Source organism: Canariomyces notabilis (assembly GCF_033297395.1).
Source record: "Canariomyces notabilis strain CBS 508.74 unplaced genomic scaffold N656scaffold_12, whole genome shotgun sequence".
Taxonomy (NCBI): domain Eukaryota; kingdom Fungi; phylum Ascomycota; class Sordariomycetes; order Sordariales; family Chaetomiaceae; genus Canariomyces; species Canariomyces notabilis.
The window spans coordinates 253,807-278,698 of NW_027041834.1; the positions used below are offsets into that span (position 1 = coordinate 253,807).

General features: G+C 55.3%; 8 protein-coding genes across 8 annotated transcripts; 5 read left to right on the forward strand and 3 right to left on the reverse strand.

Annotated features, from left to right (window-relative positions):
- Positions 1-1,205: 1,205 nt before the first annotated feature.
- On the reverse strand, positions 1,206-2,191 carry N656DRAFT_789808 (proline-specific peptidase; the record flags this gene model as incomplete). Its single annotated transcript, XM_064816817.1, has 2 exons — positions 1,206-1,458; positions 1,527-2,191. The coding sequence occupies 2 exons, from the start codon at positions 2,189-2,191 to the stop codon at positions 1,206-1,208; spliced, it is 918 nt and encodes a 305-aa protein (XP_064669701.1).
- A 1,553-nt stretch (positions 2,192-3,744) lies between these two features.
- N656DRAFT_680234 (heterokaryon incompatibility) lies at positions 3,745-4,071 on the forward strand (the record flags this gene model as incomplete). The annotated part of the gene is made up of 1 exon (XM_064810544.1): positions 3,745-4,071. A coding segment is annotated over one exon (327 nt), but the record flags the coding sequence as incomplete, so codon positions are not given.
- Positions 4,072-6,460: 2,389 nt separating this feature from the next.
- Positions 6,461-7,839, forward strand: N656DRAFT_779627 (uncharacterized protein). Its single transcript, XM_064815230.1, has one exon. It carries the CDS (start codon positions 6,678-6,680, stop codon positions 7,536-7,538), a length of 861 nt encoding a protein of 286 aa, XP_064669703.1. The 5' UTR covers positions 6,461-6,677; the 3' UTR covers positions 7,539-7,839.
- A 1,415-nt stretch (positions 7,840-9,254) lies between these two features.
- On the forward strand, positions 9,255-11,395 carry N656DRAFT_110816 (uncharacterized protein). The gene is made up of 2 exons (XM_064808510.1): positions 9,255-9,718; positions 9,806-11,395. Exons 1-2 carry the CDS (start codon positions 9,384-9,386, stop codon positions 11,010-11,012), a joined length of 1,542 nt encoding a protein of 513 aa, XP_064669704.1. The 5' UTR covers positions 9,255-9,383; the 3' UTR covers positions 11,013-11,395.
- Positions 11,396-11,433: 38 nt separating this feature from the next.
- Positions 11,434-12,818, reverse strand: N656DRAFT_779629 (RPB5 subunit of DNA-directed RNA polymerase). Its single transcript, XM_064815231.1, has 3 exons — positions 12,604-12,818; positions 12,444-12,526; positions 11,434-12,375 (listed from the first exon to the last, which is right to left on the reverse strand). The coding sequence occupies exons 1-3, from the start codon at positions 12,703-12,705 to the stop codon at positions 11,847-11,849; spliced, it is 714 nt and encodes a 237-aa protein (XP_064669705.1). The 5' UTR covers positions 12,706-12,818; the 3' UTR covers positions 11,434-11,846.
- A 179-nt stretch (positions 12,819-12,997) lies between these two features.
- N656DRAFT_753882 (uncharacterized protein) lies at positions 12,998-15,211 on the forward strand. The gene is made up of 3 exons (XM_064813071.1): positions 12,998-13,444; positions 13,546-14,709; positions 14,776-15,211. The coding sequence occupies exons 1-3, from the start codon at positions 13,301-13,303 to the stop codon at positions 14,962-14,964; spliced, it is 1,497 nt and encodes a 498-aa protein (XP_064669706.1). The 5' UTR covers positions 12,998-13,300; the 3' UTR covers positions 14,965-15,211.
- Positions 15,212-16,988: 1,777 nt separating this feature from the next.
- On the reverse strand, positions 16,989-17,696 carry N656DRAFT_676960 (uncharacterized protein; the record flags this gene model as incomplete). Its single annotated transcript, XM_064810503.1, has 2 exons — positions 16,989-17,505; positions 17,569-17,696. Coding segments are annotated over 2 exons (645 nt in total), but the record flags the coding sequence as incomplete, so codon positions are not given.
- A 1,568-nt stretch (positions 17,697-19,264) lies between these two features.
- On the forward strand, positions 19,265-24,835 carry N656DRAFT_837181 (mitochondrial GTPase 2-like protein). Its single transcript, XM_064818819.1, has 3 exons — positions 19,265-21,105; positions 21,824-22,035; positions 22,102-24,835. The coding sequence occupies exons 1-3, from the start codon at positions 19,486-19,488 to the stop codon at positions 24,446-24,448; spliced, it is 4,179 nt and encodes a 1,392-aa protein (XP_064669708.1). The 5' UTR covers positions 19,265-19,485; the 3' UTR covers positions 24,449-24,835.
- The last annotated feature ends 57 nt before the right edge of the window (positions 24,836-24,892 follow it).

The window sequence follows — 24,892 nt, forward strand, 5'->3', positions numbered from 1 at the left end:
ACAAAGGTGATTCTCCCTATTCAAGTCGAGCCTTTAGTCTTGGTTCCTTCCCATGGCATAACCCTTCATACGTATCTAGTACTTACGTATCCCTGGAGGGATTTTGAATTCCTCTTCCAACTCCTTTTCGCAAGCGAACATCGTCTCGATCATATCGTCGCGGTCATATCGTCTCGGTTATATCGTCTCGGTCATATCGTTTCGGTCATATCTCCTCGGTTATATCGTCTCGGTCATATCGTCTCGGTTATATCGTTTCAGTCATCCATCACCGATTATGCTGCAATCCTTCGAGTTGTTGATAAGACCGTCAAAGAATAACAGATTCAACCAGATCAATCATATTAGCAGCCGTCAGACGGGAAGGATCCTCGGAGATTAGAGTTGAGCGATTCGTTGGGAGAGGCGACACGAAAGACTGTAGGTTCAGAGCTTGAGGCCTGCCGCTGTGTATCTGTTTAGATTTCTAAACGAGATAGTACCTAGTCAAGCTGCACACACGCAGAAAAGGACACAATGAGTACTTCCAACTTGCTTATGCCATGGAAAACAGGGTACGTACCATATATATGCCACCCGCTATCAGAACACCAGTCAAACCTTCGTGTGTGAGATGACTGTCATGGTGACTTGCCGTCTTGCCATCGCTAGGGAAGCTGCTGCTCAAGCATTGGAGGCTACCGTAGCATCAAGGCCGCCCTCAATTTACCGGAAGTTGCGCAACCCAGACGAGGCAGGTGGGAACCGAGAACCTCTGTGCTTTCCTCCAACAAGTCCAGCACATGTATTGTACCTGCTGTTAGTGCTGGGCAAATTTTTGTATGTGAAAATTGATCTCTCGACTACCCCTCTTAACAGAGACTGACTCCTCGGTACCAACCCAGTAGCGAGCCTTACAAATGCCTTGCCGAGTCGCAGATGCAATCCAGTAGACCCATGAGATTTCAAAGAGCTCTGGCTTTTGTCTCTCCCTCCCTTCACCGTCGGACTGGCAAATAACACAATGCATCCCACTATCAGAGTTCTACCCTGGACTCAACTTGGATAAGATAATCTGAATCGAAGCACGCTACCATAGTCAGATAGGCGTGATCCTCTACAGCTTGCCTAGTCCTCACCATTGTTAGACACAACACACCCACGAACTCTTAGTACGTACTGTAAGTATATAGGCACTGAAACCCTTACTCCAAGTCCCAGCCACGTCACCCCGCCAGGAAATCGCTGACAGCCTGCATATGACGCTTCCGCTGGTCGACATGAGTGAAGTGGGCGGCCTGCTCCAAGGTGATCCACTTGACCTTGTCGATGTTGTTGAAAAAGGGCTGCATCGCCACATCCTGGGCCTCGTCCTGCCTGCCGTTGAGCAGCAGAGTGGGCACCTTGATCTTCGGCAGGTCGGGAATCACGGTCCAGTTGCGCAGCGACCCGGAGATGTACAGCTCGCTGGGGCCGTACCTTGATGGGATAACCAGTCAGCCAATCCAAGCCACACAAGGTCCATCTAAGGTAACGGATTGACTTACATGGTCCCGTAGGTCGTGGAATCGTTGGCAAACCAATTGAGCGCTGCTTGCACTTCAGGTGCAGGCCACGGCCGGGCAAGGCTCAGATGGCGCTTGTAGAACAGCTTCACTGCATCCTGATAGGCACGGCTGTCAAAATCCTTTGTCTCCTCGGCATCGTCTAGGACCTTTTGGACCTCGGGAGGGAGCTGTTCGCGCAGCGCTTGGACGCCCTTTCTCCAGGCCTCCATGCTTGCCAGGCTGCTAGACATTATCAACCTGCGCAGATTGGCCGACTTTGGCGAGGTTGCAGCCCAAACAGCGGCGAGCATGCCGCCCCACGAGTGGCCGAGGACGTCAATAGGTCTCGCCTGCAGATCTAGGTGGGCGAGGAGATTGTTCAACTCGTCGACAAAGAGCTGAACGGACCAAAAGGTCTCGTTGCCGGCCAGTTCGCGGTGATGGCTTGACAGCCCATTTCCAATCTGGTCGTAGAAGAGCAGCGGCCGCTTGGGGTTGACGAGATCTGTGTGCGGCAGGAGGTAATCGTGGCATGCCCCTGGGCCTCCGTGAAGGATGATCAAGGGGATGCTGTCGGGCGCCTTCAAGTTGCCAACGATTCTGTACCATGTGAAGGCGGGTTGAGCGGTACCTTCGACGTTAAATTTCACTGTCCCAGTTGTCATGGCAATGTTCGGCGACTCGGTAGGCGTGTGTTTGTTATCCGGGACGGCAAGACGGGCCTGGGGTAATGCCAGCGTGAAAGGCGACGACAAACTAAGCAGAGGGCAGTAAGACAGAAGGAGAAGAGCGATTACAGCGGCTGTAGAGGCAGAATTGAAGTTGAAAATGAAAGCCCTCATGATGACTTAGTTCCGTTACAGTAAGATAATGTCAGAACCCCAAATTGAAAGGTGGGAGATCTGGGGCTACTGGTAAATAGAAGATGCCTTACCGTTCACCTATGTAAAAGGAAGAGGCATATTTGGATATGCGCTCAGGATTCACTGCGACTCCCCGGATTTATCAGATATCTCCCGACATAATGCACCCCGCTCCGGTTGATACTCCCAGTCTCACCTCACCTCGGATACTTATCACTCATCTGGTTTTGGCCTACCCACCATTGTACATTCCGTTTTTGTAGCTACATGTAATATCTTGGATCCCCGAATAGTATCGGTGATATCACGTATCTCTACAGCTACTCCTACTGGTAGTTGCCCTCGTTGGTATACCTACTAGTACTAGACCTCCTTCTCGACGCCTGCTGTCTCAACATGATTTTTAGCCTACTACTATTAGTGCTACTGGTGTCTTAAGCAGCGAGATACGTGGGCATTACTCCCTTGGATCTATGGCCTTCTGAGCAGTCTGTCAGCAACTCCGAGTCTTTGGATCAGGAAGCTGGCCTTGAACGGCTGATCGCCACCGTGATCCTTATTGGCACCTTACTATAGGTTGAGAAGAGTCGGAGACGATGATGTACTAGTATCGTCTGGGAAGGGCAATGTATATGATATACCCCCCCTCTATCAAATGCAAGATGGTCTGTTCGCACCTATTACAGGCCGGATGTGCTGCAGTACCGTTCCATTTGGTTCGGCTCGCCGAGTCGATGACTTGGCCTGAAATCTGAGTGTCTAAGTTCCGCGCCCCCTCTTCTTTTCATACTTCACCTACATAATTAAATGAAAACTTGCAGTCTAGAGACGGCCAAACCAGAAAGTAAGACATGGCCGATCTCAACACAAGGCGGGAAATACTCCCTCACCGGTCGTGTACCGAAACCCCCTTGGTGGAAAAGGTCCGGGGCGGTGCTTCGGCCGTTCAAGACCAAGCTCATTAATGGATTCCTGTTCCTCCTGAACACAGTGGCGGCAAGTATCCACGCCGCTGGCTCCAGGCAGTTCCAAGGTTTCCAAAATCGAACCATTACGCCCGAGTCACACTCCAAACGAAGGATACAGAGGTTGCTCCATTATCCTCAAAGCAAGCTGGAGCAGGTCCGGGGCCGCATCCTAGCCAAGAGGATGGCGACTATTTCAGCTTCCAACCTCTCATGCCGAGTTCTTCACTGCCATATCCCCTCGATCAATCATCTGCCCCGGATTCGGCAGCACTTCAAGACGCACATAATCCCGGTGAGATCCCATCCGAGAACCTGTACACGCCCTTGGTCCCACGGAGGGAGTTCCGCACGGTGACACTCCACGCCGGCCACCCTCTGGATGAGACAATAATCTGCACCCTTCGTCGACACCGATTCAACTCTCCCCCATGGTACGAAGCCCTATCCTACGAATGGAGACCGCCGATAGATTCGGCATCATGTCCGCCGCGAGTGATCATTCTCAACGGCGTTACGATGCCCGTCAGCGAGAACCTGTGGCAGGCTCTACGGCACTTGAGGCTTCCACACAAAAACCGGACCTTGTGGGTCGACGCGCTTTGCATTTGGCAGAGCAACCCCCGTGACCGTAGCGAGCAGGTTGCCATGATGGCGCACATCTATAGCGCAGCCACGAGAGTTGTAAGCTGGGTTGGGTTGGTCATGCAGGAGGTGGTGCATTCGGCGATGCTGTTCTTGATGGAACTGTCTATTACCAAGCCGTGTGCCGCGCTTGAAACGGCGAAGAGGCGTCATCTCACGCCGTCTTGCGAGAAGCTCTCAGTCGTAATGAGTGGATTAACTAAGACAGAACTCTCAGAACGCAGAGTTAGCAGCCTCGCTCATAGGCGACGTGAATGGAATGATGTCGCGGCCTTCTTCTCCTTGCGATACTGGAGGAGAATTTGGATTACCCAGGAAATCGTCCTGGGACGCCAGCTTCGCATCCAATGCGGAAGCTGCATTCTTGAGTGGCCCATCCTCGCTCGCTTCTTGACCTATCTGAGGTACGCCGGGGGGCCGGGGGAGAAGCACGGGGCGCCGCGATATGTCCTAGAACTAGCCAATACGCCGGCCGCCAGAGTCCTGTACTACAGGCTGGACAAGGCACGTCCCGAATTTGGCCCCGGTCTCAGTCTTTTCGAGTCGTTGGTCATCTTCATGCATTCCCGCTGCACCGATCCGAGGGACAAGGTGTATGGGCTGCTGGGTATTTCCAGTAACCGGGGCAGGATACGCCCCGATTACCGCCAGACACGGCTGCAACTGTACGAAGCCATGATTTTGGCGCCCGGAATCAGGACAGATGATCAATTCGTTAGCTTCAGCCAGCTGCTTCAGCGGACCCTGGGCGGTCTCTCTCGTTGGAGTCCTTGCATTCCTGGTGACGCGCCACTCGTATCTGGTGAGAACATCCCATTGGAAAGGGACCGCCAAATATCCGGCACGTTTCTGACCAGGGGCGTCATGACTGGATCGATATGCGTTCTCGGCGAGGACTACACAACGCCTGAAAATGCAAAAGCTCAGCTCATGACCTGGCACCGTCTTTATCTTCACCGGATCCTCAACCACGGAAACGATCTCCCTAGTAATCTGATAAGCACCCTTCCATCTCTTCCACAAGATTGCAAAAGAGCAATAGCCATTGACAGCCGTCAATCCTACGCATACAGGTCTCATCCTGGAAAACCCAAGCCTCGCTGGGACGATATCTGTCCTACATACACCGACACCAAAGGAGATCTTACCTGTCCAGAAGCTCCACGTAACGGCGCTCTTTGCCGTTGCATGCAGACAGCAGCCCTTAAACTTCATCCAAAGTTTGCCATAGGCACACGCGGACAGATCCTTCTCGCCCCCGGCTCAGCAAGGGAAGGAGACATCATCTGCCATTTCCGCAACACCGATGTCGCTGTCATTGCCAGAAAGGCCGGGACCGGCTTGTTTTACTCCGTTGTCGGTGGGGCTATTGTCCTGAGGCGATGGGATGAAGAGCCCGAGCGCGTTCATGTTCGGTTGCCGGATAAGTTCAGATATAGCACTGGGATAAGAACTGAAGATTGGGATCTGTTCGGTGACGAGCCAGATGCCATGACATTCCATCTGGATCTTGCGTGCGTGAGAATGTTGACATGTCGAGTTTCGGACTTTGGGGCCTTTGGTTGGGGTGAAGATGGAAGAGCAAAACCCACAAGGGATCATTTTGATGGTGTGACAGGGAGGCAGGAAGAGCTCCCTTTAAAAGGAAACAATTGGTGGGAAGAGGTCTGGAGTAATGTGGTGAATAACAATTGAACTCTGTAGTGAAGCGCTTCGCACTTGTTCGACTACCATCGATGACGCAGATCCAACTTTCAAGGGTCTGACCCACGATGCCTTGTTTGACGTTGTTCACATAAGACTTCCACTTGGGTAGACTCTGACCACATTCCTAGGTGGAAAGAGCTTGTTATCGCGTGAGTTGAGTCTCAGTGCGAGTGCCAGCTAGTCCAGCTGCTCACACGCACCTTCCCCCTTACCTTAGTACTTTGCCATGAAGTAGGACCTACCTGGAGTCTTGTGGATTTAGGGAAATATGGAATGCCCTACCGAGACTTGACTATATGGTCCCAATTCCTGGGTTGGTCTTGTGACGTATAGCCTCAGGCTCCCGTCGGAACCGCTCATCGTCACATGTACCGGCATACCAGGTAATCTCAATCAAAGGAAACAAGGGAAACCGATCTGAGAGATGTGTACAGTACAGCATAGGCAAGTGGTACGAAGGGAAAAGCGTCCTGTTTGCTCTTCGAGGTCAGGCATACACTTGTTGTTCTATGTATTTGATTAGAAGGCCGGGGACATGGAGATGCGTGGTACATATAGCAAATCATCCCGTCACTGCCATTTGTCGGGCAACGGGAATTAGCAGTCCCAGCAATCTGGGTCGAGGGGTTGATTAATGTTACCAAAAAGGCAGGTTGCATGCGTCCCGCACCCCCGGCCGATCGTTGTGACGGCGCCATGACAGTCTAACGGGAGTGGCAGCAGCCCCGCAGCGGAAATCATCAGTGATGAAGTCATGACCTGCTGATGAATTGGTTCGTAACTTCACAAGACAAACCTAAGGAGAAGAGGGGGTTCAACTCCCACAGTTAATGGCCCAAAACCTGAAGGCTTGCTTAACTTCTCAAAGCAACATCTTGAAGACCACAACGTTTTCCTACTCACCTTTTACCATAACATTCTTACGCACCCCCCACACCGCCCCCCACCGCTTGCTGAAAACGAACTTTAAAATGTCGACCTCACCCTCCTCGCCCGCCCCGTGGCGCTCCCTTTTCCTCTCGCACCTGGCCCACCTGAATTCGCCTACATTCACGCTGGCTACCCTCCATCCAGCGCCGGCCTCGGAGGCGCCGTCGGCGGGCCTCCCCGCGTTGCCGCGGGCACGTACCTGCGTCCTGCGCGGCCTGTGGGGCGAGTTGCCGTGCAACCCGCAAGCCGCCAACCCGGCACCGCGCAACCCGCCGTTGTACGAGTCCGACCTGCCCGTCTTCACCACCGACGCCCGCACCGACAAGGCAGGCGAGCTCTTTGACAGTGCTGGCGGGGCCGGCGGCGGCGCCATGACCGGCGGCGGCGGGCCTGTAGAGGCTGTCTTTTGGATCGAGGCCGACAAGGCGCAGTGGCGTGTTCGGGGCACTGCGTGGGTTCTTGCCGCGGACGTCGACTCCGAGGAAGAAGGGCCGAGGAAGGTGAGGGACTTGTTGATGGCCCGGATGAGGAGGCGGGTTCAGGCGGAGAGTGGTGAAGGGAATAGAGAGCAGTGGAGCTTTGCAAGAGAGGTCACGGCGCATTTCGGCAACCTAAGCCCCATCATGCGCGGCTCATTCAAGGGCCCGCCGCCTGGCACGCCGATTGCGTACTCGGCTGGTCAGGGCGAGGCGTTAGGACAGAGGCTGGATGATTTGGAGGATGAGGCGGCTCGCAAAAACTTCCGGGTCGTGGTCATCGTGCCGGAGGAAGTGGATCAGGTCGACCTAAGGGATGAGATGAGGCCTAGGCGGTATCTCTATGCGTATCGTGATGGAGGGGACTCGAAGATTGCCGGTGGAGAGGTTATTGGTAGTTGGGAAAAGGTCGAGGTGTGGCCATAACTGGGTGCCCGTTGCATCGTATTCCCTAGCATGTGAGACTTCACATGGCAGCTTCACGGTTGATCGGCCACTGTTCAGGGATGCTGAGAGGAACGCAAGCCGCTGCATCCAATAACTGTATGAAGTCGTCGTCGATAAGAACGTGAGCGAGGACAAGACACACATGTACAAACACTGTAAAACAGTTCCGCCGTCCTCACCGCAACTCAGCGCCGCCAGGAGCGCCCTTGCGGCATACAGGATAAGGCTTGTTCGTTTGTTAGCGTGAGACTTGTCCCATATTTTCTAGCCAACCACAGCACAGAAATTAGATGCCTTTGGCCAATCAAAGCATGCGCATCTGGCTCACTGACCCATTTTTCGGCTTATATAATCTTCAACTTCCTACTCTGGCTTCCACCCTGGCTTCAACCTTTCCTCTTTCTTCAACCTCTCCAGCCGACTATTCCTTATATGGTTTACAACGTTGCAAAGCACTCGGATCAGCCGGCATTGACAGGGCTTCAAAACAGCTATCGCCCGGGCTTCAAATCAATGAATTCTCGCAATTGATTTTGGTTGGCTTTGCATGCTTGTTCAGATCCATCCTACTGTGGTGTGTACCACGCTAACGAACGAACAAGGGTTGGACTGTACAGTGCGTTTTACCCATGTTTTGTTCCCTCGTCAGGGTTTATCGGTGGTGGCTTGGAGTTGCCTGCTGTGGTGGCGTTGTCTCACTTTCGCGACGTGTCAGGCACGTGGCAGCGCTCGGACATGCGCTAACAAGCGAAAATAAAGATTGGGAAATCGTCGACTTTCCTATCAACCCCACTTTCAACTTCACTGAAGCGCAAGAGATGAAATTGCCCGTTAATTCACTCAGATCCACCTCGGCTATCAACTATCTGCGTTGTTGGCTCGGGGGAACTCGAGCTCACTGCTTGCCATGCTTCCGTTAGATGATGGGAACTACCTGCCAAGCTGATCATAAACGTTTAGTTGGCCACCTGGGCAGTTACCCCTTCTGCAGGGCAGGATAAGGCGGTTATCTAACAACGACCCCGCTGGCGCTGCAGCACAACCGAAATCCGCCATCGCCCGAGTGGAGTTACCCAACGGCACTTTCGGGACCGCCTGCTATGGGGTGTACCCTAGTACAAAGACCAACCTACAGCCATCATTCATGTGCAAGATAGCAGAACGCTGTGTTCTATGCCAGGATGCGCCTCTCAAGATGTCGATCTACTAATTCCCTACTAAACTCATTAGGTACAAGTACATTAGTGTAGCTGGGCCCACCTTTCCGGTCACCGACCATGATGCAGGCTCTTGCAACTGCGGCATTAGGGTCGCAGCCATCTCGTCCCACCAGCCCACCCTCCCGCGTCGTCCAACTCTTCTTCTCATGTTGGGCGTTTTTAGTCGGTACTATACCTATCGGCCCACAACAGTCTTGTTCTTGCCGTCTTCTTTGTTTCCGCCTTCTTTCCGCTTGCTCGTGCGTGCTCTTACTCTGCAAACCTTTCAAGAGTTCGCCATTTCGTTGCCGCGAAGCGCTCGATCCACAATTGATTGTATGCAGCGGTCTGGCAGGGGCTTGTTAATCCCGACGGCCCAGTCACAGATTACCATCGCAACCCTAACGTTACCACGAGAGAGCCGTCATAACTTTAACCTCTGAGGCTGCTGTAACCCTCTTGAGCCGCCTCCATACATTCGCGAATCTGGGGTACACAGGACAAGCCCCGTCAAAACGCCAACTCATCTGTCCTGTGGAAGACTGAATCCCAATCGAGCGCCGTCACTTTCCCCGCTCGTCCCCTCTATCGAGGATGACGGGCGTGGCGTCCCCAGAGCACTATCATGGCTCTGTACTCAGACCCCCCGCCGTTGCACCCGTTCAGCGAAGACAAGCCGACTCTCCTAGTGTGCTGGTGGATGACCCTGTTCTGCTCCGCCATCATTCTATTGCGGCTTGCTGGCAGGCTTATACGAACCGAGAAGCTGTTCAGGGAGGATAACACGGCAGCCTTGGCCCTGGTTCCGCTATTCCTGCGCATGGGCTGCGTTCATGTCATTCTGATCTATGGCACTAACAATGCCCAGCTAGCCGGTGCTGGACTTTCGGACGAACAACTCCACAAAAAGTCAATCGCAAGCGGCTTGGTCCTGCTTAGCCGGATTCTCTACGCCGCAGCGTATGTGTGACGTCTTCCTTCAGGCTACTTTAGACCGCCTTGAGCTTCGTTGCAAGAAGCTGCCGCTGACTTCTCTCTTGATCATAGGTTGTGGGTACTAAAGTACGCCATCCTCGAGTTCTTGCGTCGGCTCAACGTCAACTGGCAGCGGTCTTATGAGATCTCGCTCGCATTCGTTCGCGCACTTCTCATCATGACTTTCATTGCCGTTGTCATAAGTGGTTTGGCAGAATGCCAACCCTTCTCCCATTACTGGCAGGTGTTGCCGGACCCGGGAGGACAATGCCGCCAGGGGTATGCGCAGCTCCTCACCATGGCTGTCTGTAATGTCCTGACAGACTTGTTGCTGGTGATCTTTCCTGTCCTTGTTATTCTCAGGAGCTCAATGACTGCCAAGCGCAAGTTCCACCTTGTGCTGCTCTTCTCTCTCAGCCTTGCCCCGGTTGCCGTCACGCTCTATCGGGTGCCGCAAATCTTTCAATCCAATGGATCTCAACAGAGTCGCTCACTTTATGCTTCCATTGAGCTGCTTTTTGCGACCGCTGCGGCAAACGCCTTGGTCCTGGGCTCGTTCGTCCGAGACAGAGGCGTGAAGAAGAGGAGGTTCAAATACGAATCCGTCGCAGCGGGTTCGCTGGAGCGCTCGTCGGCTTCCGAGTCCCGGCGGCCGACCGTTCTAAAGCATTGGGGGAGCGACGAGGATCTGGTTCGGGATATGGGCTATGGTATAAGGCCAGAGTTACGAGATCCCCATCCATCGCTGACGGATAGCCGGCGATATATACCAGCCCCGGTGGCCCAGCTGAGGCAGGACATGGATTCATGGCAGTTCCCGGTGCAGAAAGGCGCAAATCCGAACCGCAGTGGTGGACAAGGAGAAGGAGTGCCGTCAATCAGGAGAAACTCGACTGCTACCCGAAGAGTCTCCTTTTTCGACTACGGGGGCTTACTCGAGGACCAGCAAGACCCTAAAAGCCGGCGACAGAGTGCCCCTTCCCACGATCAACCGGCGTCTTCTGCCCCGGTGCCAGAACCGGTTATTCCCGCAGGCGTAAGCGGCTTTCGGAGGGGTTCGGCAGCTCTATTGCAGGACCTAGGTGGTTTTTTGATGCCGCCACCTTCCAAGCCGGCGAAAGCAATGAAGCCAGGATCCAAGAACGGCACTTCATCCCAGTCGCTGCCGCAGCCTCAAGCTCAAGCGCCAGGCGAGCCGGCGGAATCTTCCGATGCCGCTCAAAAGTCAAGTCCGAAGTCAATGGTGGGCGGTCTACTCAAGAGCCGCAACACAGTTTGAGTCGTTGCGGTCCACATCTGTTGGAGGAGGGCAGAACGAGCGTCTCTCATAGTCCAGTGACGAGACGGAATACACACACACCAACACACACACATTCTCCTTCTCCTCTCCCTGCGCCCACACACAAAACAGCATGTGCTTGGGGAGAACGATACTATGAAGCCATTTGTCCTATGGCGGAACCAAGTCCAAATGAACTGGGTGTTAGCAGCGCCGGAATGGGGATTCGACAGCACCGTGATGCCTCCGCGGCCAACTAGACAGCAAGGCATATCTGCACGAGACGGGAATGGTGCTCGACATCACGAAACCAAATGAAGATTTGGCTCACGCGAGCAGCTAGCCCAGTGTTGGAAGAACTAGCTGGGAGTCTATCGTTGGCTTCATTGCAATCGCGTTTACATAGCAATTATACCCCGGCGTCACATGCGCCTGTACTTTATTCGGGATCGTGAACATATAGGGAACTAGCGAGGATGTAAATAGTAATGTAGATTTTTTGCCTGGCAGCTTCAACCAGTTCTGTGGCTAACATTGTCTGGTTCGTACGTTGAGCCATCCAATGGATGATAATCTGCCCGGCAAGCTCACTTACAAATGGTTCAGAAGCGCGATAGACGCCAGGTGAAGATCTCGACTTCAGGCAAACCAATGTCAAAGTGAAACCAGTGAAAATGTCTCAAAACCCTCCCCTAAACGCCGAAACAGGTGGAATAGATAACCAGCCTTGAACGCCCTCTTTTTGTTTGAGTGAAACCAAGCTCCATGATGCTCCGAATCCGCCCAACCACCACATCTAATCCATCCAACACCATGCACCCCAGCAAAAACGGGTCATACGCAGAGCCTGTAACTGGCATACCTTCCCGCCGTTTCACTCGTCCGGATAATCTTGACCACCTGGCCCTTCTTGAGGCCCAGATACCGGGCGACCGGGTCCTTGGAAAGGATGCGGGGCAGCTGGGTCTCTTTGAGGCGGTAGCGCTTGAGCAGGGCGGCCTTCTCCTCACGGCTAAGGAGGATGTGGCGGGGCACAAGCTCGTGGTGGGTGATGTTGACGAGCAGGTCCTCCTCGAGAAAGCACTCGAGCATGGTGAAGTGGGACGTGATGGTCATGACCTTGCGGGCCTGCGCCGACAGCGCCGATGCCGTCACCAGGATGCCTGCCTTGAAATTGTTGGTGCTGCAGTGCTCCACAAACTTCTTCATGACGCTGATGCCGATCGACGACTTGTCCGGGCAGAACTCGACCCACACGGTACCGCATTCCGGCGCCGGGTCCGGGTTGGAGGGCGTCGGCGGCGGCGTGAACTTTTTGATCATGGCTTCGGAAGGACGGGCGGAGAATTGCATTTTCGCGCGGCTGATGAGAGGGTCAGTGCCTCTGTAGGGAGAGGTAAGAAGTGGAAAGGGGAGGCAGAGAAAACTGACTTGGGACTGCCGTCCTCGTTGGTGTATTCAGCGCGGAACCGGTCGAGCGAGATCTTCACTTCCTCTTCGGCCAACTCGTAGCCCTACGGCGAGAGGAGTTCACATGTCAGCGACTTTGTCATAATTCAAGACTGCGAAGCGGCGAAAATGCGCTGCCCACCCTGTCTTGCACCATCTCGTGGATTGTCCTCCATGCTCGCCATAGCCGCGTCGTCTCCTTGGCAAAGACGGAGGCGTTGTTGTTCGCATTGTCGTCCTCCATGGCAGGCGACTCTCGTGGCTGAATTCCGGATATCTGGCGATCTTTCTAGGCGAGCGTCGAGCGGTGGGATGATGGTGCAACTCGCGGTGATGGGCAAGGTTTGAGCCTTTGAGGATGTTGCGTTACGACGAGGCTGAAAGAATCGGTCGAAAAAAGAAGAGGGTCCGCAGCCAAAAAGGGCATTGTCTTGTCAAGCAGCGCCCCACATGCAGTCAGGGCCCTGGTTCGTGCGGCGTTAGGCCCCTGCACGAGCCACATGGACGAAAAGGCCACTGCTCAATTGGGGAATAAAATTTCGGGGACAGATCGTTTGGACACAGGAAAGTGCGCTCTATCCACCCTACACCTTGCACCTCCCCGAGGTTCGCTATTCACCAACATCGGACCATTGTGAAGGTTCTGGTGGGGTTGGTGTTGGGGAATTGCCTTGCCCCTAACTAATAAGAGTCCTGGTCTGGCCCCTTTCTTGTCCCACTTTCGCTCTTCCAGGTTGGAGAGATCCCAGGCCATTCACCGTCCTCTTCAGGATCCAGTCTTCCTCTATATCGTCGCCCTTTCATTCTAGCTAGTACTTATTCACTCTTTGTTGCCCGACATGGCTACCGAATCAAGCACCCCGTCCGCGCCTGCGGCTGCTGCCCCTGCAGCGACGACGAAGCCCGTCAAGCCCGATGAGGAAGCCTACAAGAAGGAGCACGCCAGGCTCGAAAAGGAGAACGATATTGCCCGGGAAAAACTTGTAGGTGCCCGGCTTAAACCAGCGTTAACTGGCTCTGTGGCGACGCCGTTTGCTCGCCCCCTACCATTGGACTACAATATTGACCTGAACGCTTGACACAGAATGCCATCAAGGCCAAGATCGACCTGGTCTCAACTGGCAAGAACAAGGAGAACCCAGCACAGCAGCGCCGCCAGGAGCTGATCGCCCAAGCCAATGAGATCCGCAAGAAGCAGGGCGTCGGAAAGAACGCCCGTAACGCCAAGCTGGATGAAATCAAGCGGCTGGACGAACAGCTCCGCAGCCGGATCGCCGAGCAGAAGGCCGCCCGCGCCAAGGTTCCCTTCAAGAGCGTCGAGGAGATTGAGCAAAAGATTGCCGGGCTGGAGCGCGACGTTAACAGCGGTACCATGAAGATCGTCGACGAGAAGAAGGCTTTGGACGAGATTTCAAGACTTCGCAAGCTGGGCAAGACCTTCAGCCAGTTCGACAATTCGCAGAAGGCCATTGACGACCTCAAGGCCAAGATCAAGGAAATCAAAGACTCAATGGAAGACCCTGAGGCCAAGGCGCTCAACGAGCAGTACAACCAGATTCAGGCTGAGCTGGACGCCATCAAGGCAGAGCAGAGCGAGGCCTATAACAACCGGTCGGCCCTCTTCGCGGAGCGTGACAAGCTCCGCGCCGCCCAGGAAGAGACGTGGCAGGCCCTGAAGAAGCACAAGGATGAGTACTACACCCAACGAAAGGCTTACCAGGCCTGGGAGCGGGAGCAGCGTGAGAAGCGGCGCGAGCGTGAGCAGGCCGAGCGGGAGCGCATCGCCAAGGAGCGCAAGATGGAGCGCGCCAAGGCCATGCTCGCCGAGGCCAGCGAGCCCGCCTTCCTCGAGGAGATCCGCCGGGCCAACAGTTTGCTGCGCTTCTTCGACCCGACCCACCAGGTCGTGGAGAAGACGCCGCTCCTGGCTGACAAGGGCCTGGCCGCCACGGCCCAGCGCAAGGTCGACGACTCGGGCCTGCAGGGCATGCGCGTCCTGCGCAAGGAGGACCGTGACGATGAGTACATGCCCGCTGTCAAGAAGGGCAAGAAGGGCAAAGGCGCCAAGAAGACCGAGGCTCCCGCCACCGCCTCGTCCAAGTTCAGCTGCCCACCCTCCGTCATGGAGGACTGCGCCTTCATCGGTGTTAACCCCCCGATGAGCGCCGCTGAGGTGCCTGACGCCATGGAGAAGATCAAGGCCAAGCTTGAGCAGTGGAAGGCCGACCAGCCTGAGCAGACTCGCAAGGTTAGTTACCCCCAGAACAACAGCCCCCTTACTGTTCTCAGCAGTTCGCTAACTTTTTGCCTTTAGAACATTGAAAAGGCCAAGAAGGAGATTGAGCGCCTTGAGGCCGAGGAAGCCGGTACGGCGTCGCCCGGCACAAGCACTCCGGCCAATGGCGCGGACGGAAAGGAGGCGACCGACAAGGCAGCGGTTGAGCAGAAGGAGGACGCGACAGCGGCAGCTCCCGAAGCCGAGAAGGTGGGGGCTGATGCATAGGAGAACGGAACCCCCACTAATGGGCCCGGAGTTGTCGTTGCTGTCGCATAAGAAGGCGGTTGGCACACAGGGTGGTCGTTGATTTGCTCTAGTTTCCTCGCACCGCGAGGGATGGATGGACGCCAGCGGTTTAAACAAATGGCCGTGGGTTTGCGGTGGCTGGGGGGAAGGTGGTTGCGAGGGTTTTGCTTAGCTCTTCTGATTTGTAGTTTTAGTCAAAAATTGATCGTTACCATCCATTCCCGCCAGTTCTTTCCCGTTCTCTTTCCTTCCCTCCGCCATGCCATGTCATCTTCGGGCCTTTCTTATTCAGAACAGCAAGGGGACGAGGAAAGAATGGTTGTGAAACCGGCGAGAAGCGCGCTGGAAGAAGCAGTTGGGGAAAAGGCGCGGTGGTCTAACGTTGAAAAACTGCCCATCCCAACGTCGGTTCATGCCGCCCACCCCCCTCCCGCGTGACCGGCCATCCTGACTCCATACCCATCGCCGTTAGCCGGCCGTTTATGTCGTTGCGTGTTCTTTGTGCTGGTCCGTGTTGGGCATCCGGCGGTCTGCCGGCTCCCGTGTGTCTCCCGGCTCCCAACCCCAATCCCATACACACCCCCCTGTTGTTCTGTTTTGCCATTTCGTCCCCCGTGCTGTTGTGTCTCCCGGCGATGGCGATGGCGATGGCGATGGCGGACGGGGGTGTGGTAACACAACACGACACAACACAAGGGGATACGACGACACGACACGGCAGGGAAACGACAAGAATGTGCCCTTTTTCAGTTTTCTTATCTTGGGCATCCAGCTGCTTACAATTTGTAATGATATTGGTACAGTGCCCTTTATTGGGCACCCCATTCCCGCAGCGGATAGGGGCATGGGCATCTAGACCAAACATCTGCAAGGCGAAGAAGGGGTTGCTAAGAAAAGGGGTTTGGCCGGGTTGGGGGCTTGGAGAAAGGGCTATTTGTGGCTGCTGTTTGTATCCATCTACATGCCACCACACAATTGCTATGCCTCAAATAAATCCGAACAGCTGTGTCGCGCAGGGAGAGTTGGCCCGGTTTGAACTTCATCCAGAATGCGATTGTCCGGGATTGGCTATCCCCTGACCGTGCTTGTTAACCATCAGGGAGGAGATCAACTGCCCTGTGGATTCCAGAGTGATTGAAAGGGCTGCACCATGAGCGGTTCAGGAACTCTCAATGAGACTACACATCTCAACATTGGATTATAGCACCGTATATCATCGTCTCCAATCCATGTATATACAAAGTATCCGGACAACGGGAATGCGTTCGACTACCCAAAGAGCAAGGTCCGGCTAGCTTTTCAGCTTGTTGGACTCTTCTAAAAGTCGTCGAGCATCCCCACCACCCAGCTCGGTCGCCAGCCCTGGGGCCAATTCCTCCCCAGTGAGATCGGAAATCAAACCGTTCCTCCAGTTGACGATTAACCCAATTGGCCTTTCCCAATTCCAATCTTGTGCTGACAAAAGGCCTTTTCTCCTCGCCTGCATCATGCCGTCCAACCGTTCCGGGTATGGTCTCTTCGGGTTGCGAATCTAACCGGGAAGCATACGCAAGGAGCCACCAACGCCGGCTTAGCCCGAATGAAGAAAAGAGAAGCGCAGACAGAAGCCCGATCATCCTAGATCCAGTTGATTGGTCTCGAAAAGAGGTTGGCGAGAAATCTCTTCCCTGCCCTGGTGAGAACTCCGACGCTCTTGACTACACAAGCCGTGCCAAGCATCTCGCAAAGAAATGAAACGCAAACAAGTCAAATATGCCATCCAAATGCAGTGCAGGCCATGCAGGTAGAGCCCTGAAATGCAATGAGGGAAAGGTCAAGATACCATGCTATCGTTAGATTCCTGGGCGTAAATGCAAGAGCCTCGGCGCAAGCGGGACGACTGTGATTATTAAAGTGGCGGGGAGAAGGAGCTTTCTGGGTCATCACATGATGGTTTCCCATCCAAGATGTGATGCCAAGGGCAGATCCTATGGGTAAGTCGGGGGGTAGTAAGAACTCTGCGGCGGCGGCGGCGGTGCCCGGTAGGACGCCCTCCGCTGTGGCCCTGGCGTCCTTCTCTCCCGTAGTGGCTCAAGCGGCGGCGGCGTGCGTCCTCGAGGCAGGGGCATGTCTCGCATGTCTCGCATGTCTCTCTCATGCGCAGTAAGACTGGGTCCGCTGGCAACGGTGGTGGGAGCGCCAACTCGCCGCGCTGCTTTGCGCGAGCCGCTCAGGGCACTCAGGGGCGGGTCTTTGACGGCGGGTTCGTTGTCGTCAGGCAGGGTCAATTCAACCAGGCTGAAAAAGTACTCAAGCACTTCTGGATAGCGTTGTACCGACGCCTGCCAATCTTCATCAATGCCTCGCTTCAGCTGCGCCTGGGCAGCGGCAAGCTCGTTGGGGTGCGGGGCGGCGCCGTAGTAGTGGTATGCGTGAGCCCTTAGGCGCTCCACATGTTGTGCGTGCGCCTGCTTGCGTCGTTCCGTCATCAACCGGTAGTACGCGAGTATGTAGTCCTGTGCGTGAGCGCGCACCCACGAGCTGCAAACCGGTCAGCAAGGCCGTCGCGAAACAACAGAGTCATCAAAGACAGGGAGCACTAACCGTATGTCATTGTATATGGACTGCATCATACGAGCCTCAGCCTGCTTGATGGCCACCTCCAGGCCCTTCGCTTCGCACTCACAAGCGAGGGCGGCCGGTGCATGACATATAGCACAGTCCGGGTCCATCCTGATGACCCCTTTCCGCGGCTTGGTATTATAATCTCTGGTATACATGGTTTAGCGTCCGATCGTGCTGACACTTCCAGAGAGGTTTTCTCGATCATGTGGTCCCGAGCCACAAATCTTCAGGGTAGTAGTACAGAAAAGCGTGATGCGTGGGAAGCGGTCATGGCCGTCATGACCAACTGGTGTAAGGGTCCAGCCCAGATTAAGAGGGAAGATTCCAACGGGTGTGGATGGAATCGTAGTGTGAGGAGCAAAAGGTGATGTGGAAAGAAGAGATCCAGAAGATGAGGAACACGCAGCACACGCCACGGGCAGGATATTAAGGTTATGGTATGAGGGTGTGTGGATGGACTAGGGACTGAACTAACCTGGGAACCAGAGAGCACACTCAAGCAGCAAGAACGGGGTGAGTCGAGACGACAAGAGCAGTAGAATGGAGGGGGAAGAGGGTGAGTTGCTGCAGTCGGTACGTTGTGCTCTATCGGCGTGGGTGGAAGTGAGAGGCGAGTGAACCAAGGAGAGGGCGAGAGGGCAAGCAAGCAACACAGCAGCAAAAGGAGGAGAAAAATGCGGCTCTCTTTGGTCGACAACGGCCGAGGTTGCAGCACGACGGAGCAGGACGAAGCAAGGACAGAGAGAGAGACAGAGTGGAAGGAGGTGTACAGATCGATGGCGTTGGAATGACCCAGCCAGTGCAGGCGGTCTCGCACAATGCAAAGCGGGCTTAACCACGTTTAGTATGGCAATCTGTGTCGTGGCTCGAGTGCAAGGGCTTCTGGCAGCATTGGGTCTGCAGCGTGCAGCGGCCCAATGTCCTGAGCAGCCAGTCCCGAGACGCGCTGGCTGCCGGTGGGGGCCCAATTAACCCTCGACTGGGCTTCTCTGCTCTGGTTCGCACTGCCCGCGTCGTGCTGGAGGGTTTGATTGCAGGTTTGCAGAGTGCAGACCCAATTCAGACGATTGAGTCGTCGTATGGAATCGAGTATCCGCAGAGCCCAGCAGATTGATAAGGGAAAAAGAGGCAACGTTTGTGGCAAGGTACCTTAGTTAGAGCCGTGATGGGAGATCACAGCAAGACAGGAAGGTGCAAACCGTGAGGGGAACCGGGAAAGAATGCAGAAGAAAACGGCAGTGTGGAGAGGGCAGCCCGGATCAGCACAAGTGGTGCTGGTGACTGGGCCTGACCAAGAGGAAGAGGGAGAAGGTAAACAATCAAGTAACAGGAATGATCCGAATAGCCAATTCCGTTCTGCATCGTGGTGTCCGGCTCTACCCAATGCCGTCTCGCCCAGCCTCAATTGGGCACCAGCGTGACGGGTCAAGACGACGGAGTGGCGGACGGATGTTAACCGATTCACCCCGAAAGTAAAGTATCATTCCCCGATGGCTGACCGCTACGCAACGGCTGCCAGGGAAGGGAACCGTTGGCCGCGGGTCAGCAGGCGTGATGGCCAATTGAGCGCCTGCATGAACGAGGTAACGCGAACCATGGATGGCGCGGGTTTTGCGGGGAGAGGATAAATAGGTACATATGTACGCACAGTTTTTAGATAACCTCAAAACACCACCAAAGGGAGAGATGCTTTGCGGAATCTTGTCTGCAGTGGAGGCAAGAAGGAAACGGCATTGACAGGGTTGTGAATTGAGTGAGTGGATCCGAGGGCTAATCTTATCTTATCGAAGTCTCCCCTGTCCCTTGTCCAAATTTAAACCTGAACCATGAAGAGAATCCCCATGAATTCAAGAAGGACAGGCATGTCTCAACCCTTTCCCTTCTACACCACGGAACATGGCCTGTCGCTGCCTTCATAACCCACGGGTACTCTTACCATTCCTCTACCCGTCATTATTTGCGCCCAATGGCAGCAACAACATATCCCGAGTCGCCGCGGCCGCCGTCAAGGGCAAGCGCCACAGCAGCACCAGCGTCGCAACCACAACGCCCGCCTCGAACTCCCGGCTAAACCCAGCACCGGACGACTACTCGATGCCCAACTTTGCTGACAAGGCCAAATTGACCGTTTGTGCCGGCGCCGGCGGCCATGGTTGCATCTCTTTCCATCGAGAGGCGTTTCTGCCCGACGGGCCTGCCAACGGCGGCGACGGAGGGCACGGCGGCAGTGTGTACATCCAGGCAGTGCACGGCGAAACATCGCTGCACAAGTTGGCCCGAAGGCGGATCGTGCGTGCAGGAAAGGGCAAGAGCGGCCAAGGCAGCGCTCGGGGAGGGCAGCGCGGGGATGACGTGGTCATCTCAGTCCCCGTGGGTACCGTCGTCAGAGAGCTAAGCCGGGACGATCCAGAAGCCGAGTACCGCGCACGCCGCAAGCGCAGGAGGAGCCGCGATCCGGTGCCAGTAGAGGAAGGGCCGGATGGGGAGCCGGTCGAAGATCTCGAACGAGAGAAGTGGATGCTCTACCCTGGAATGTCGTCCTCGGACGCCAGGCGGATCGAGCTGCCAAGGCTGCCGAACCGAGACCGCATCTTCAAGCAGCCCCCGGAGCCATTACACTTGGATTTATCTCGTCCCACGCCCCGGCCCATCTTGCTTGTGGCTGGGGCACTCGGCGGGCTGGGGAACCCTCACTTCGTGACCAGAGGCGTGCCAAAGCCCATGTACGCCACCAGAGGAGAGAAGGCCATGTCAATGCAGATTGAGCTGGAGCTCAAACTCCTTGCTGATGTCGGCTTGGTCGGGCTGCCCAACGCGGGCAAGAGCACCCTGCTCCGTGCCATCAGCAACAGTCGTGCTCGGGTGGGTCATTGGGCCTTCACCACGTTGCAGCCAAACATTGGCACTGTTGTCCTTGACAACAACAAGGGTCGCCCCACGGTGACGAGCTACCGCCGAGTATCACCTGACGACCCATTCACCCCAAGCAACGAGCCCGAGGTTGAATTGCGCACCAGGGTCACGGTTGCCGACATCCCTGGTCTGATCGAAGGCGCGCATCTTGACAAGGGCCTCGGGATCGCTTTCCTCCGGCACGTCGAGCGGGCTGGTGTCCTTGCCTTTGTCCTCGATTTGGGGGCCGGAAATGCCGTCAACGCCCTGAAAGCGTTGTGGAACGAGGTCGGGCTGTATGCGCAGATGCGGGAGGAGGAAGAGCGTCTCCGGGAGCGTCAAGCCGCCATTGACTGGAGTGACGCGGCAGGTACCGATGACGCGGACGACTCGTTCATGCCGGGCGCAATCGGGATGGCAGACTATTCCCCCCCTACGACGAACGTTGGCGGGCTCCATATTGCCGGGAAGCCTTGGTTTGTGGTAGCCACCAAAGGCGATCTCCCAGATACGCAGAGCAATTTTGAGGAGCTGAGAGACTATCTTACCGCCATCACAAACGGGAACGAACCCCATCCCAGCGGAGTTGAGGGTGCTTGGACGCAGGATTGCAGGGCCATTCCTGTCAGCGCCATCAATGGCCTTGGGGTGGACAGAGTGGTGCACTGGATTGTGGGCTTGCTGGATGGGTGAGCTGGAACAACTGCGCGGCTGGTCCGCCCGTTGCTTCGGACCCCCTGCAATTCCCCCAGTCAATACGGAGTACGGAGTAGTTTGATAAGAGATACCAACCTCTAGTTGTTAATCCGACATAACGAAGGACTGGGATCTACCTAGAATCATTGATACAACGACATATATGTATATTGCATGTAAAGTACCAACACCACCATGTCTTATAATCTAGCTGTTACTTACATGGCTTCTTCCTGTTCCATCAAGAGCTGCTTGAGCATGACGATTCACGACATGCTGTTGGAGTACAGTACACTTCCTAACGTTAGCCTCACTAGTGTCTTGGCACACAGTCGGCTTTGTAGCCCCACATCGTGCGAATGGAGAGCAGGGGCCGGCGGCAAGATAACGATTTCCCCGCCCCCACATTTGCTTTCGTCAGGGAAAAAATGTGCTGCTGCGATTGATTCTCTGAACGCGACCACCAATTGAAAGTACCTGGACCGCATCGTGACTGCTTCCAGTAGCGCCGTACTGCCCTTAATCTCGTCGCGTCGCTTACGGCAATTGCAGTCATGGGGCGTGGGAAACGGGTGAGGACAACCCGAAACTCTTTGTCTCTTCAACCCAAGCCTTCGGAAATCCAAACTGACGGTACTTGTTGCAGGGAAACCGAGGCGGCGGTCGTGGCGGCCGCAGCCGTGACAACCGTGGAGGCCATCAGCCGTATCAGCGATACCCCGAGGTGGTCAAGGAGAACCAGAAGTTGCAGCAATACTACGACACGCTGCTGGGACTACCTGATGACGAAAAGGCCGAGTTCTGGGCGGCTTTGAAGAGAGACCTACCCAACAGCTTCAGATTTTGTGGGTCCAAAGGGTGAGGACATGATATGCAGAGTAACTTGTCCTTCCGGCATATCGTTGCGAACTGACGGTTGTGTAGCCACGCGCTGGCCGTCAAGCGACTGCTTCAGACCAGATACATCCCCGAAATTACACGCATTACTCACGAAGGCGTCACCGTCGACCCGCCCAAACCTGTTCCATGGTACCCCGATTCGCTCGCCTGGTCCATGACCACGCCAAAGAATGTCGTCCGCAAGTTCCCCCCATTCGCCGCGTTCCAGAAGTTCCTCGTGTCCGAAACCAGCGTTGGCAACATCAGCAGACAGGAGGTGGTGAGCATGATCCCGCCTCTGCTCATGGACCTCAAGCCCGGCATGACTGTCCTCGACCTCTGCGCTGCGCCCGGCAGCAAGGCAGCTCAATTGCTGGAAATGATCCACCGCGGGGAGGAGGCACGCATTCGGCAGGTTGTTCGCACCTTCGCCGGTGACGCAGTCAAAACCGAAGACGCTCAGGAAGAGGAGGCCGCGCGGTTGGAAGCCGACCCGAGCGACGATGGCAGAGCCACCGGCATGCTTATCGCCAACGACGCCGATTACAAGCGCAGTCACATGCTGATCCATCAGCTCAAGCGCCTGTCATCGCCAAACATGATCGTTACAAATCACGACGCTACCATGTATCCTGCACTGAGGATACCGAACCCTGAAAAACCCCACCAACCAAACTACCTCAAGTTCGACCGTATTCTCGCCGACGTCCCGTGCTCTGGAGATGGCACGCTTCGGAAGAACGTCAACCTCTGGAAAGACTGGACGCCTGGTAACGCCCTGGGCCTTCACCTGACTCAAGTTAGGATTCTTGTGCGCGCTCTGCAGATGCTGAAGCCCGGCGGACGAGTAGTATACTCGACCTGCAGCATGAACCCTGTCGAGAACGAGGCCGTAGTGGCGGCTGCGATTGAACGTTGCGGGGGACCGGAAAAGGTTGAAATCATTGACTGCAGCGATCAGCTCCCACTACTAAAGCGGAAGCCAGGTCTGAGGAAGTGGCAAATCATGGACAAGTCTTGTCGCTTATGGAACACGTGGGAGGAGGTCCAGGAGTACACGAAATCCACCGAGGATGGTGTCGCGCCGGGCAAACTTGTCGAGAGCATGTTTCCCAGACCTGCAGGTAGCGACTGCGCTGATCTTCCCCTGGAGCGGTGTATGCGTGTCTATGCCCACCAGCAGGACACGGGCGGCTTCTTTATCACCGCTCTCCACAAAAAGTCCGAGTTCAAGGCGAAGCCCGAGGAGAACAGGAAGCAGCCCGCTCAGAATGCAAAACCCAATGGCAAAGCGGCTCCGGCGAAGCGGCCCCTGGAGGAAGAGGATAAAGAGGAAGCCGGCGTTAAGAAGCTAAGGCTCTCGGAGGAACCGGCTGTTGCTGAGCCCACGGCCTCAGAGGTCAAGGTTGAAGAAGAAGCAAAGATCGAAGACGAACCTGAGGTCAAGCCCAAAACCGAAGGGGCTGCTAACGGCGAAGCAGCCAAGGAAACCACTTTAGAAGTCAAGCAGACAGACCCGGCAGCATCAGCCGTCCCGAAGGCGGAGATGATGCCGGTACCAAGGAGGAAGCCGGACGGTCCTTACGAGGAACCCTTCAAGTTTCTCTCCCCGGACCATGAAGTCATCAAGAACGTGTCGGAGTTCTACAAGATCTCGCCGCGCTTCCCCTCGGACCGGTACATGGTGCGCAATGCGCTCGGCGAGCCCGCCAAGGCCATCTACTACACGAGCGCGCTGGTGCGCGACATTCTCGTGCTCAACGAAGGCCGCGGCGTCAAGTTCGTGCACGGCGGCGTCAAAATGTTTGTCAAGCAGGACGCGCCGTCGGCCGAGGTCTGCCGCTGGCGCATCCAGTCCGAAGGCATGCCTATCCTGCATGGCTATGTCGGCGAGGAGAGGGTTGTGGTTCTCAAGAAGAAGGAGACGCTCAAAAAGCTTCTTGTCGAAATGTTCCCCAAGATTACCGGGGACGACTGGAAGCGGATGGACGAGATCGGGGAGCGCGTCCGGGATCTGGCGCTGGGCTGCTGCGTGCTCCGCATCGAGCCCGAGGAAGGGGACGAGGACTTTTCCGAGCACATGGCCCTGCCCCTGTGGAAGAGCTTTCAGAGTTTGAATTTGATGCTGCCCAAGGAAGATCGCAGCGCCATGTTATTGCGGATCTACAATGATACGACGCCGCTCATCAATATGGGCATACAGAAGAATAAGGATACGACGAAAGATGACGAGGTAAAGGATGAGGAAATGAAGGACGCCGAGGCTCAGGAGGAGGCCAGCATTGGAGATGCGGAAACCTTGGTTGCACTTGTCCCAGAAGAGGAAGATGGCGTGGTTCAGGAGGAAGCAGCTGAGGTCGCTACTGATGCGGAGATGGAAAAGCATGATTGAGCCAGGCGATTTCTAGGCCGACTCGTCATGCCTGATAAACCCGCGTGCCGGGACGTTGTGCATTACATTCGGGAGGGAGCACGGGGAAATAGACCTGGGTTTGTTACCGGCAGTTCCACGTCGATCTGGTACACTGGTGAACACTGGCGAGCTGAGATAACTGGATCAGAATAGTCAGCTTTGGCTTGCAGTGATTGTCGTGGGTTACCCTTGAAATACCCCAGGACCAATTCGGCTCAACAGGTCAAGAACCGGTAGGCAAGACGTCAAACCGGTAGGACAGCATATTCAGGGGTTGATTGACAAAATACGCCGAGATAGCCTGCCAACCCTAATACAAACACAAGCAAAGCAGTTTGTGGTATATATGCTCCTTTAGTCTGGAATTAGCGAAGAGAAACAAAACTCAAGACGCGCTACATAAAAAGAGGCAAACTCCAACCC

Bases quoted from the DNA above. Each gene is read 5' to 3' on its own strand.
- N656DRAFT_837181 (XM_064818819.1), top strand. From the start codon at position 19,486: ATGGCCTGTCGCTGCCTTCATAACCCACGGGTACTCTTACCATTCCTC. The intron at 21,106-21,823 runs GTCAGCGCCATC...TACTTGTTGCAG, and splicing joins AGGATTGCAGGGCCATTCCT to GGAAACCGAGGCGGCGGTCG. The intron at 22,036-22,101 runs GTGAGGACATGA...ACGGTTGTGTAG, and splicing joins AGATTTTGTGGGTCCAAAGG to CCACGCGCTGGCCGTCAAGC.
- N656DRAFT_753882 (XM_064813071.1), top strand. From the start codon at position 13,301: ATGGCTACCGAATCAAGCACCCCGTCCGCGCCTGCGGCTGCTGCCCCT. The intron at 13,445-13,545 runs GTAGGTGCCCGG...CGCTTGACACAG, and splicing joins ATATTGCCCGGGAAAAACTT to AATGCCATCAAGGCCAAGAT. The intron at 14,710-14,775 runs GTTAGTTACCCC...TTTTGCCTTTAG, and splicing joins AGCCTGAGCAGACTCGCAAG to AACATTGAAAAGGCCAAGAA.
- N656DRAFT_779629 (XM_064815231.1), bottom strand. From the start codon at position 12,705: ATGGAGGACGACAATGCGAACAACAACGCCTCCGTCTTTGCCAAGGAG. The intron at 12,527-12,603 runs GTGGGCAGCGCA...CTCTCGCCGTAG, and splicing joins ACGAGATGGTGCAAGACAGG to GGCTACGAGTTGGCCGAAGA. The intron at 12,376-12,443 runs GTCAGTTTTCTC...CCCTCTCATCAG, and splicing joins AACGAGGACGGCAGTCCCAA to CCGCGCGAAAATGCAATTCT.
- N656DRAFT_779627 (XM_064815230.1), top strand. From the start codon at position 6,678: ATGTCGACCTCACCCTCCTCGCCCGCCCCGTGGCGCTCCCTTTTCCTC.
- N656DRAFT_110816 (XM_064808510.1), top strand. From the start codon at position 9,384: ATGGCTCTGTACTCAGACCCCCCGCCGTTGCACCCGTTCAGCGAAGAC. The intron at 9,719-9,805 runs GTATGTGTGACG...TCTTGATCATAG, and splicing joins CGGATTCTCTACGCCGCAGC to GTTGTGGGTACTAAAGTACG.